The 13,656-nt window shown below is 41.8% G+C and overlaps 1 protein-coding gene across 1 annotated transcript in view; it reads left to right on the top strand.

Annotated features, from left to right (window-relative positions):
• The window catches only part of LOC109478056 (insulin-like 3), a 14,826-nt gene extending 1,170 nt beyond the window's left edge, over nt 1-13,656 (top strand). The window contains exon 2 of the mRNA XM_019779512.1: nt 13,197-13,656. Within this exon, the coding sequence (XP_019635071.1) occupies nt 13,197-13,348 (152 nt within the window). The 3' untranslated portion in view covers nt 13,349-13,656. The remainder of the gene's footprint in view (nt 1-13,196) is intronic.

The raw sequence follows: 13,656 nt of genomic DNA, 5'->3' as shown, positions 1-13,656 counted from the left end.
GGGCTAAAAGTGCCCGCGCTAACTTTGATGTTACATAGCGTCTGAACGGCTAGCGCTAGAATCGCCAAACTTGGTGACTTTTCCTAAAATATTGTTGGCAACAAATCTGTATCAGTGGAATAAGATTATGTCTTGTTGCCATGGCAAAGGGTTTCTGCATTTTTTGCTAAATTTAATAATTTCCGTTTCAACAACAAAATTTTTGAACCTTTGAAATCTATGTCTAACATTAACAACCACATGACAACACTGGCACTACCTTGGCTTTCTACCGTTTACCTATATGTAAGTACTACGCAAAGGAGCTAAAATTTCGACAACGAAGCCAAGCTGAGATGTTTTTGCCTGTTTAGAGGAATAGTGCGTTGATGTTAACAGTCAAACAACATCCAGAAACTCGGAAGATGCCAATATTTATAAGGCGCTAATACATAACACATAATAGATCTTACCTTTAAGCTATCACATCTGAAGGAACATTACTACAAGCAAGCCGGCAAAACGTCTGATTCGCAGATCGTTCTCCCAAGAGACGGTACCTAGCAAAAAGCGTCTTTGTGCGTGGAACACGGTGCGTTACACAAGCAAGGCGACTTCTTATGTCGTCCGTGGACGTCCATGTATGGATGAAGAGCCTGGACCTGGAAGCTTTGATATTTTACTTAAGAAGAACAGGATTTTTCTTACATGTCACTAGAGGTTAATGAAGGTTATGAGCCGGTAGAAGATCTAAACACACGTTTTACTACATACAAATGTACATACATGACTAACTGGGACACCGGAGCCTACATCATAGACCTGCACAGACGGGAATCTTTTATACATAGTTATATAAGGGTTGGAATAAATCATAGATTGTTTCTTTTCATGCCACCAAAATCAAAACTGCGATAGATTCCATGACAAGGGAGCATATGCCAAAATGTGTTTTTGTTCTTCATCCACAAGAAGGTAGTATTAACGATATTTTTGACTTCAAAGAAATATAGACTAAATGTTTAAGCCATTAGCCTGGTTTGTGTTCGGTGTTTCTGTCCATTATCTTTTTAATTATCAATTTCTCGTATACCTGATTTCAAAACATGATTTTAATGCACGTTGACCAACAGTCTGGCCTTTGTTGCGTCAACTTGCGTGCTAACGAGTTGCGCATTTCCGGACACTTTCTTATCTAGAAGACTTTCTTCTTCGTGCGTTTGCATCTGCATACAGCAGCACTTACGTACCTTTTTTTTATTCCAACAAGTAATCACAAGACGTGGTGACGGCACACTCGATATTTTTTAACTTATATTATAATTAATGCCGCCTCCAACACATGGGACAAATAAATGACAGGACTATACTCATTTTCACCTGAGCGAAGTGAGGAAAGTCGTGTAAAGTGCCTTTCCCAAGGGCCCAAGATCGGTGGCATATCTGGACTCGAACCCGGGACCACTAGGTTCCGAGTCGCGCACTCTGCCGCTAGGCCACACGACCCAGCGTACCTTCATTAGACATTTATACCACGTGCCACATGATTAACCCACGGCTCTGCTCAAGACTAAAACCTTACTATAAATGGTTAGATAGCCACGGTCCGGGAACAATGATCCTACATAATAGCGCCTTATCGGCTGCACTTTTCTATGCTCCGTTAACTTCATATTCTTGGAATCGCACTTAGGCGGCACCTTGGAGTAACGATTGCGTCACGACCAGGCCTTAAGGAGAAGGAACTGACGTCTGTAAAGTCGTCTAGGGATTAAGACATACTTAGCGGACATAAGGAGTCAAGTGTGAAGTCTTAACAAGGATGGGGGGGATAAGAAATGCAAGATTGAACTCGATCTAGAAGTATAACTGGATAACTAAAGTTATAAGGGGCTGTCCGTAGAGTAAAAATCGTGGACATGATTTCAACACATTCTTTGCTAGAAAAGTTTGTCCATTTTGTCTATGATTCGTATTTGACATGAGTTTTGTTGCCTAAGCTGTCAATTTTATTGATCTCTTTTCCTTACAAGGATTCAGTCCCGTAATACATTTTAATCTATAACCGAGGCCCCACTGCTTGTGGGGTCTGTTTAATCCCTGGAGCATTTTCAGACGGTTTCTTGGTATTTTTTTTCTATTCCAACATTTATCGCAAGACATGGCGACGGAACACTCTAATTTTTTTTAAAGTTATTTTTATGCCGCCACCAACAAAGACAAACGCACGGACGACAGACATACTCATTTTCACCAGAGTTAAGTGAGAAAATTTGTGTAAAGTGCCTTTCCCAAGGCCACAAGATCGGTGGCATGGCAGGATTCGAGCTCGGGACCTCTTGGTTCCGAGCCGAACGCTCTGTCGTTACGCCACACGACCCCACGATAAAATATTTGACACGTACTAGCAAGAGAGAAACATGTGACAGGGCTCACTTCACGTGTTTTGCATCTAGGGCAGCGTAATTTGATTGGTACGTAAGGAAATTATAACAAAAGCAGTATCGTCACCTACACTTATTTTTGCAACCGTTATAAATATATAACGCGTGTCCGCACATGTAAGCTAGTAATTGGTTTACCACGGACATTCCGTGCCCTATGAGACGGTGTTGAGTTGAGTGGGTATATTGAGAAGGCCTTGGTGATCATCAACTTATGCAGCCACAAGGACATTGAAAAGGTCGTACTCCTAGTGAGGATGGACGTTTGTACTTACATAATGTCCCTCAGCCTTGTACATGAAGACATGTAGAGGGTCATAGTAACTATTGACTTTTGCGCTCTTAAAACGCCATTGAGCCTTGCGTGGGGATTTAGCCGTGATGGTGCTTACGGACCTTTACACAAACATCCTTCAACAGAGCTTTATCCAGGAACGCTCCTGGATAGTCCACGTTCATCCAGAACCTTGCCTATGGCAAATGATGAACTGGTTTATTTATTATTTACAACACACATCCCATTGCAGCCTTACATGGCTAAATTGGGGCATGATACACATTAAATCCTATCAAGAATGGTTCAGCAGCTCGACAATAAAGGGTAAAACACTATTCTTAAACCTAGACGTCCTGCAGCTTAACTGCGTGAAGTTGTCCTTCGATCTCAGACCTCTGCCATGTAGGCTTCCACGTTAAGGAGACAGCCAGCTAGAGAAGGTGGGGGATTTAGCTATCGACATTGCAAAGTTCACACAATCTGTATCCAGAACCGTACCTGATCCTAATCACTTATCACTTATGATACGATGCCATACGAAACGATACCTTATTGGTTTATTGAAGTTTACAGGGACTGAGTTAAAAACCAATTTACATATTAAAGAATTTTGTCTAGTTTTCAACATTACAGACATATATATTTACAAGCTTTCAACTTTTAAAATTTGCATAATTAATTAAAAGGTGTACGGTAGAACATCAAGAATTATAGGTATATATTACTAGATAGGCATAGTTAATAGCAGTGCATTTTAGCCATGAACGTATGATCTTACAAAGTACCATTGAGCTGGTTACGTAAATCGGTCTTTGAAGGCCATGCTGAAAAGCATCTCACTAAGCGTGTGTCAAATCTCTAAAGCCCTTGTTATGAAACAGCCTGCTGTACCCTGAAGCTTACGCCAGGCCATCTACACTTGCTAGATTGCCCAGACAGTAGAGAATTCCAAACCCATTTCCTGTGCTGTAAGGCCATGTTGATTTGATTCTACGGAGGACATGGGCGCGCGCATGAATTTTCGTCCGATCCGTTTAAAAAAAACTGTAAATCGTACAAAATGAGATAATATATATGTCGTATGTTGCAAATACGTCGTATGTTGCAATTGAAAAAGTATTTGAAAACGATACTATTGTCCTAAAATGCCGAAATCAATTCAGAAAAAGAAGAAAATGTTAAGAATTGAAATGAAGAGTCTATCATTATTCGCCATACCATACTCTTTGTGTTTAGTCATTTGTTCAACCCTTATGACCACGTAGATTTCATAATGAAGGCAACTTTTTTTTAATATTCGCACGCTCGCGTCAGTTTTGGGGTTCCCAGAGGATGTCATCCATGAAATCAAATCAACATGGCCTAATGTGTCCTTATAAGATCGTACACATGTACAGAGCCACTCGTGTCCAGTTTACACGTTTTCTAAACGTCCGAGACTTCGTGCCGACGTCATCACACCGGAAACGGCCGGACGTCGGCTGACGTCATTTCCTGTCACGAGAAACTTTTTCTGGATTGTCTTTACGTCACAATCAATGACATGGCGTGGCAGATGATCATATAAGGAAGGAAGAGTGGATTCTTTGTCGTACCCTCATAACATTTAATTAGCCAATACACATACATGTAAGGGTAAGAAATGGACCAGCACATGTTGAATTCGAGAGGCGAGGAATTCTTGTACTCACCAAGCAGAGGTTTCGGTTTGGGCTTATTTTTGGCATTTTTAGCCTTTTTTATCGGGGTTTCTTTTTGCACTGAAATCTTTTTTTTTCACGCAAACCCAACGAGTAAAAAGATTCCAGTGCAAAAGAGAAACCCCGATAAAAAAAGCCTAAAACACGCCAAGATTAAACCAAAACCCAAACCTCTACTTGGAGACAGGGAGAGTAGAATTCATTTATTCTACGGTTCACCAACTTTCTTCTCTGTTCTTACAATGTATGATTTCAATGTTAGCCACCACAGAAATTCTTTCTTAGTGTTGTATATTAAGCTTAAGATGGGCGCTCTTTGTAGCTTCGGCCAAAATTACCGTGTGGGTGTCATCTTACGTCAGAACGTCGTTACTTCATAATAAAGATTTACGTAAGCACGTCTTATCAAGTTACACATGGAATAATCAAAGTCAACAATGGATCTCTTGCTTGGTGGTGTGATAAGTAAGCCAGGGACGAAGTCACGTAGTATCTGTATCAGCATAGCCGGTATAACTACCCTTCGGCGTAACACACCAGTTTTGCAGGCACGTGGGGCGGCGACAGCTAGCTATATCACACCGAACGACTTGTTACACTCAATCTTTGCACATTTAATTGTATAGAGTATATATTTCTTTATCACAAATTTCCATGAGATACGTGGAAGGGGAGGGAGAACAGGTGAAGCACCTTTTCCAGCTCCCGTCCCAAATCTACATCAGTAAAAAGACATTGAAGTCAACATTGGATTAGCGTAATACATTATACGCTAATACATTAGTACGCATGTAGTACAACAGCGTGGACCTATAACTCAGATTTCAGTCAGAAAGGTCTTAAAGCTACACATGAAGCACATCTGCACGCCGAAGACCAACATAGAATGTCTGTATCAAAGCTATCCTGAAACCTGTTGGCTACTGACAGGACAAGACGCCGTTTGAATGACAAAATGTCAGACCGACTCGACGCTGCAACCCCCAAGACCCTAATTGTCGTTTCCAGTACGCTCCTATATATAAGGTCGCCATGCTTGAACCTATTTCCAAAATGCCAATAACAATTAGAGAGATTAATTTGATTATTGGCCAACCACGTTCCGGTTTAAGTGATGTGTTTCTGAAAGCTATGTGATAAGACACGTTGAATGGTTAAGCACTGATTATGATTAATCGCATTACCGGCCATACAGCTGAACGATATGAAAAGGTTTGCAAAAGAGAAACGGCTTGACAAGAAGCCCACCCGCCAATCTTAGAGTTCATGCTCACTGATAGCAGCTATCTTATCATACAGGCATTTCTAAATCTGTCTTGTCTTTAGGTAATCCCAGAAAGATTGTATGTGATCCTTGAGCAACGGTTCCGGCTGTTAAAGGAGCCAATTAGAAGTATTTTTCACTCCTGGCGGCTTGTCCCTAATTTCTGGTTGACGGATTAGTTTCAGGGGGCGTTCTGACAACTTTAAAGGTTGTGGGGTATTGTTGTCTAGATTGTTGTCCAAGAATTAAAGGTGTCCAATAACTCATTCTGTCCTAGAACTATCGCAGAGTGGAACTCGCTTCAACCAAGTACAGTAGGGACATTAATTATCATTGGATACTTTAAACATTGTTTAGAGTTAGATATTAAAGGGTTTGGTGTAACAAGTCGTTGGGAATAATGTAGCCAGCTGCCGCCGCGCCGCGTGCCTACGAAGCTGGTGTGATATGCCGAAGGGCGATTATACCGATTATACAGATACAGATACACATATTACAAAACTTGCAAAACCGGTACCATCTTTGCAGTTTTTCATCTAAATATGTATGCAAGGAAAACACAGCAACGAGCTAAAGCAATACAACTGTAACGATTAATGTAATGAAAGTCAATAAAATTGAATATGTCATAAAATCTTTAAAATACATCACTAAGGTATACTAAATTCTTTGGGGCATGCTTTTTTTAATACAAAGTACATGGCTGAAAGGGAGCATTTTTTATTTTATTTTATCCCAAAAGACAATCTTTTTGGAAAAGACATCGTTTTTGGAAAATTGTACAGGACACTTTTATCCTCCTGACGAAATGAAATATACCTCAACAATAGTCCTTGCTGACAGAATGACATTTACTGTATCCCGAAATTCCCCGGCAGAGAACGCCACTGTGGTTCCTGAGAAACTCTTGGACGTTACATCTTAACTACAAGGGCGGTGGCAAACATCGGTGGGAGTCACAAATCTAAATGATTTAGCGGTGGAAAAAGTCCCACGACGTTTCAACTAAATTTCTGGTGCCTCGGAGCGCTCTAAATCATGGAGGTAGAAATTAGTCTCCACCAGACTTCTTTTGCGGGGTGAATAAATCGTACAAATCGGCCTAAAAAGGGTATTAATTGGCGAGAGAAGGTAGCCGGCCAGAGAAGCTCCATTTGGCGAGGAAATGGAGGGAGCTTCTCTTGCCGGCTACCTTCTCTGGCCAATTAATACCCTTTTTAGGCCGATTTCTACGATTTATTCACCCCGCAAAAGAAGTCTAGTGGAGACTAGTAGAAATATAAGGGTATGCCTCCATGTCTAAATATACACAACAGACGTGACAATGTAGCAGTTTTACGTCATTTCCTGTAGGGAAATTGTTTCAGCAACAAAGCACATTTGGCGTGGCGGAAACAATTTCGCCACCGTTAAAGACATAAACCGTACTGTGTATTCATAAATATCCTGTCTTTGATGTTTTTTCCATACGAGTACTCCTTAAGTCCACCTCTGGACAGCCATTGAGAATACAATTAAAGTAACTAACGAGAAGTAAAAGTCACTTAGCCTCTACCAGGCACCGCGGATAGCTGGAAAAATAGTAGAAATTGGCCGAAATAAAGAGATGGTATACCGGAGAAGATCTAGGGCCATAGAAGATTCAATTCACGACCCAGGGCCCGAGATCTTCCCTAGTAGACTATCCCTTTATTTCGGCCAATTTCTACTATTTTTCCAGAGATCCGCAGTGCCTGGTAGAGGCTACGAGTCACCCTTTTTGTCCCTTAAGTGTCTTAAGAACAATCGCAGCGTGTTGTCGCAGTTGTTAAGAAAGCGATAAGCCCTGGTTACGGTTTCGGAGGGGCCGCAACTCGCGGGAACAGATTAAAGTAGAGATGTGCACATCGATAGAACCGGCGAACGGGGACCCGGGCTGGCAAACTTTGATGTGCGATGTGTGATGGAAGATTGGGGGACAGGGTCCCCACGCGCCAAGTCTCGCGAGAACACGCGGTAATTAGAGCGAGCAGCGGGCCTGTATGACAGATGACAGCTTCCGCGTTCGGGCCTGGCGGGCGCACCGGGGGTCGATCAGATACGCCGCTTTCTCCTGCTTTACGGTCTGAATCATCGTCTCTGAAATCATGCGTGGGTGAGTGAGACTCACACATAAAGGCAATTTTTCCGCCCCAAAGAAGTTCTGGCCTTGCTTCACGACAGCTTGGAAACTTTTGACATTTGAGCTGTTGTTTTTTTTTTTCCTCACACATCCGGATCGTGAGAGGGTTTGCAAATACAGAAGAGGCGTTGGTGAAAAGCTGTAATTTGAAAGCCAATAACGCAACAGTTGTCAGTTCTCGTTCTTCCTGTATTCTCATTACCCGACTTCGTCTGGGCACCTGCAGCTTGAACCACAGTCTGTGTACTCGGAGTCTTGTTACAAGTCCAGCCTGTATCTGTATCGGTATAGCCGGTATAACCGCCCTTCGGCGTAACACACCAGCTTCGCAGGCACGCGGCGCGGCGGCAGCTAGCTACATCACACCGAACGACTTGTTACACTTAATCTTTGCACATTTGATTGTAGGAGTTGTTTAAAGCTTTGTAGTGAGGATGCCCCAACTGTGCCTGGTGGCAACGAGTTCCAGTGTACGATAGTTCTGGGGAAATACGAGTTTTTGAATACCTCAATTCTTGGTTGATATTTGAAGGCATGACTGTAGCTGCGGGTGTCCATACGAAACGATTGCTCATTATCTTAGCATTTAGAAAGGATGTTTTGAGAAAAGAACTGCTAAGTATTTACAAGGTACACAGAAAAGCATGGCGCTTTTCTTCTTTGATAATGTTTTGGGTAGGTTTTCGATAGTATTTCATCACGTTTTTAAAAAGTTCCGTAACGTATTTTTTTATTCATCAAAACATAACAAGGACAGTGTGACGCTGCACTCAAGTCATAACTTATATTAACAGCGCCACACGAGAAAAAAAAGTACAATTAACATTTAAATACACAAGGTTGACAAATCTGTGCGCCGTAGTCCCACCACCCCAAGACATTAAAAATGCTAATGCTAACAAAATTATTTGAAAAATAAGATTGAGTGTTAACCTCCTATATCTCATTGGCGGAAACACGTCGTATTTACGCGACATTTCCGATTCTGTATTTATGAATATACGATAGTCGTCTTTGATATTTTTGATATTTGCTTCCTGCCACAGGGTGTTGACGTCATAGCCAGCAAAGTGCGTCATCCGGCCGTCTCCATGGCTACCTAGATAAAAGCAAAAAGTGTCAAAGAGGTTGCACGAAGGATGGTGTTGTTGACTTTTTCAGCTGCTTCAGTTCCTTTTAGAACTTTCTTGCGCATGGAGTGTTACGTTATTCATGTCTGCTGGGAAGATAAGATGATAATGCTGGTATATAAGTTCACTTTCCGGTTAGCCCCTGTCCTGCTGGACGCTTTTACACAATATGTTCATGACAAGTAATTTGAAGTCATAATCAGGTCACAGACCCTTGACTTTTTTTGCCATGCGGTGGCGTAGTTACTCGTGCATTTGTTTCGCTGCGGTGTGATGCATTGCACGCAAAACACACCCAAATCGTACATATACAGGGCACTGTATAGATGGAACTGTATGTGCAACCCATACATGTATATATGGGTCCCGCAGGACAAGGGATTTATTAATACAATCGTTGTCAAGACAAAAAAAAATTGTTCGAATCCCGGCTGTTGTCGCTCACCCTACATGCACGCTACTGGAAAGGGTTGCAGTCCTTAGGACGGGACGTTAAGCTGTGGTCCACTGTTCATTGTGCTCGTCGAAAGGTGCTGGGGGAATTTCTCTGGTACAATGAACCTGTAAATACTCTGCATAGTGTCTGTCTTCTCTGTCACAAGCAGTGGGAGATTAGCTCTTCAGTGAGCTAAAACTGGATCGAGATCACTTTTTTCTAACCGTTGTCAGTTTTAAAAGAAATGGTCTTAAAAGAAAAGAACAAATCATCGTAAGAACCTGAGCGAAGTGAGGAAAGTCGTGTAAAGCGCCTTTCGCAAGGGTACAAGATCGGTGGCATGTCAGGACTCAAACCCTGGACCTCTTGGTTCCGAGTCGAGCACTCTGCCGCTACGCCACACGACCCCACCCAATTGATATGTTTGTCAATGCCTTTTGGCTTCGACTACATTGACGTAACTATGAACGTTATTATGAAGTCAGTGTCCAATAAGCTGATTTGTTGGTTATTAAGAGCGCAGAGTGCGTCATTCCTTTTTATCTTCTTTCTTTCCATTACGGCGTTGGCAGCATTTCAAAACTCTCGTCAGTGGAATAAAAAGTTAATCATCTTGAAGGTATCTAGTTCTTACTCCTAAATTTAACTCCTAACAGTTAATAACTATGGTTTGATAAAGTCTCTGAAAAAAGTAGTCGTGTTAGACATACAGCATCTGTTGACTTTCATACAGCATCCATTGCTTTCAAAAATGACTGTGTGAGAGTAGATGTATTTCTTCACTATTTGCACTTATAATGGGGAATCCAGTACTTGTACATCAGCAACAAATATCTGAGGGCAGGTTCAGGAGATGTGACTGATTATTCAAACATGTCGGTAATCATTTATGATTGCTTATCCTTGATATCAAAGGCATTCAAACTCGTCTTTACTCTCTTTGCAAAAATCTCATGAAAGTTCCTTTGTAATCTGGTTTGATATGACTTTGATCTGTACCGTCACGTATCTAACGAAATGAAAACATAAGGATACAAGACTTTGAAGGTTTCAAGCGTAGGAGTCCGTACAACCCTTTGAATGAAAACGGTTGCCTTTCAGATTGTTTCTACGTACCTAGTTCAAACATGGTGCCAAGAGGCAAGGCTCGCACGCGTGCACTAGCCCAGTGACGTCAGTTGAAGAACAATCATTTGGACATAATAAAACACAACTTAAGAGGGATCCAAGAAAGAGTTGCTCTGTCTCTGTACAGCCGGTATAACAGCCCTTCGGCGTAACACACCAGCTTCTGTATCTGTATAGCCGGTATAACCGCCTTTAGGCGTAACACACCAGCTTCTGTATCTGTATAGCCGGTATAACCGCCTTTAGGCGTAACACACCAGCTTCTGTATCTGTATAGCCGGTATAACCGCCCTTCGGCGTAACACACCAGCTTCTGTATCTGTATAGCCGGTATAACAGCCTTTAGGCGTAACACACCAGCTTCTGTATCTGTATAGCCGGTATAACAGCCTTTAGGCGTATACGTAATACACCAGCTTCAGAGGCAAACATCGCGGCGGTAGCTGGCTACATTACACCGAACGACTTGTTACATCTGACATTTGAACATCTAACTCTAAACATTGTTTAAAGCTATCTAACTATAATGTCCCTACTGTACCCGGTGACAGCGAGTTTCACTCTACTACAGTTCTAGGAAAAAGGTTTTGTACCTTAATCCTTGTTGACCGTGCTAAATCCTTTAGCATCTCACCAGATTCTTTTCGCTGTCCGACAATCCATCTCGGTGTATCCAAGGGTCGGACGGACCTTACCAAGCTACAGTCATTACCATTCCATTTACAGTGACGTTTTCAGTCCGCCTGGCCATTCGTAGGGGTGAACCTAAGGGTCACTCACCGAGATCAAACCATTAGGATCTCTCTCGCAAAGAGGTTCTTCGGTCGCATGACGTCTAACACCACAATGCAGATAATGAAGTAAAAGCGCGGGCGTAGTTTAGAGTATCATCTTCGATATTGGAAGAAAAGTAAGTGTGGCTGACGCCACTTTTAATGCAGTAGCGTGTGTAGTCCAGTGGTTAGTGACCCTGCCTGTGGACCTACAGGTTAAAAGTTTGAATCCCGGCTGTTGTCGCACACCTGACATACACGCCACTGGAAAGGGTTACAGTCCTAATAGGACGGGACGTTAAACTGTGGTTAACTGTTCATGGTGATTGTCGAAAAGAGCTAGGGGAATTTACCTGGTACATTGAACTATAAATACTGTACATATCGTCTCCTCTGTCACGACCAGAGGAAGATAGGTTAGCTAGAAGGAAAACATATTGTTACCTTCGCCAAGAAGGTTATGTTTTCGTAGGCGTTCGTGTGTCTGTGTGTGTGTGTGTGTGTGTGTGTGTGTGTGTGTGTGTGTGTGTCAGCACGATAACTCAAGAAGGCTAAAATGGATTGTCTTGATATTTGGTAGGTGGATAGGTCTTCATGAGACGTGGAACTGATTAAATTTTGGGCCCCCTAGCGGCTTGTTATGGTACTGCAGCTGAACTTCCGGTTTTGATATCTCGTGATCTAGACATGCTAGGGTGACGAAATTTGGATGGTAGGTAGCTCTTGTGCTGGGGAAGAAGTCATGTGAGTTTGGTCTCCCTAGCGGCTTGCTCTGGAACTGCAGGAGCGTTAGTCGAAAAATGTTTAAAGGCGGATAACTCTAGAACCGATTGATGGATCGTCGTGATTTTTGGCATGTAGGTAGCTGAAGTGGTGCTTAACACAATAATATTATAATTATGCATATATTAATATAATTTGCATAATTAATGAGGAAATTCTATAAATCAGCTGCATTCCATGATAGGACTATTCAAGCTTGTGACATATGTAATTAAGAACGGCAGAAATACAGGCAGATATCGATTATGCAAATGAAGACTTAATTTGCATAATTAATGAGAAAATGTTATATTTACATAGTGGTAACTGCCTGGAATTTCATACTTGGGATATTTGAAAGTTATGTGAAGGTGAACATAATTAAACAGAACTTATTCAAATAGGGACCTCATTTGCATAATTTATGAGGAAATGCTATAATGGCATTCTTTGATAAGATAAGACTGTCTTCTGGTATAGAATATGATCAACAGATATAATTGATGCAAATATAGGATCCTATTTGCACAATCAGGGGGATTAATCTATAATTTCTTACTCATAAAGGCTAACATCATTTGGCGAAGGTATGAGATCGTGGAACTCTAGTTTCTTCTTCTTCTCCAAGTCAATGACCTGGACCAGACGTCTGTCACCATAGTAACTGGTACTGTAGGAGTGTTGGGTTACATTTTGTAGCAGGACAGAGTTGGAGGGTCTGCTCAACATGTGAATGGCGAATGTGTTTGAGTAAGAATAAACAGAGCAGTTGGGATAGACAAAGTGATGGTAAAACAGCATGTATTTGCTTTGCAAATGTTACTTTCCTAGTTATGTTTACCGAAGGAAAACATATTGTTTTTCCTCCATTTCTTCTTCTTCTGTTCCAAACACTAACCTCTGACCTGGCCAATGGCCTCTTTTGTTGACGTCTGTCACCATAGTAACTGGTGTTGGTTTACATAATGTTGCAATCTCATAGTAGGCATTTAGACTCCTGTCACCATATACATGTATGTGAATGTGTTTGTCAATGAGTACGAATTAACAAAGCAGACCATATCCGAAGGTAAACATTATGCATTTCCTTTGCAAATGTTACTTTTCTAGCTAAATGTTGTTTTATATTTTTTCCCCCACAGATGACCAGACTGGATACCATGTGGACAGATTGGCGTTCCCAGCAGGCAGAAGACCGGAAGTCGCCCACCACGTGACCAGGAAACGGTCCGGACTGGCCTACTACTGCTGCGAGAGGGGGTGTTCTCACGACGACGTCGCCTCCATCTGCTAATAACAACCCTGCAATAATAGAACTAACATACAGGACTCGTGGGGCGGAAGAAGAACTCAATCGACAAGCAAAAAAACGGACAATGGAGAAAAGAAATAAGTGGGATATGAACGGAGAAACCGACCTCATGCATGATCGATACTTTAACGGACAAGATTGATTAATTGATTGATTGATTGATTGATCAGCTGTTTTTGCAATAGGTTGCCATAGAAACTGTGACCAGAATTGATTTATTGATAGTATAAGATGATAGTTTGGAAAAAGCACAGGAAAACAGAGGTATCGTAATAAAAATGTTTATTTTA

The sequence above is a fragment of the Branchiostoma belcheri genome, unplaced genomic scaffold (genome assembly GCF_001625305.1).
Source record: "Branchiostoma belcheri isolate BF01 breed outbred unplaced genomic scaffold, Haploidv18h27 scaffold42, whole genome shotgun sequence".
Classification (NCBI taxonomy): Eukaryota; Metazoa; Chordata; class Leptocardii; order Amphioxiformes; family Branchiostomatidae; genus Branchiostoma; species Branchiostoma belcheri.
This window is presented reverse-complemented; position numbering and strand designations above follow the sequence as displayed.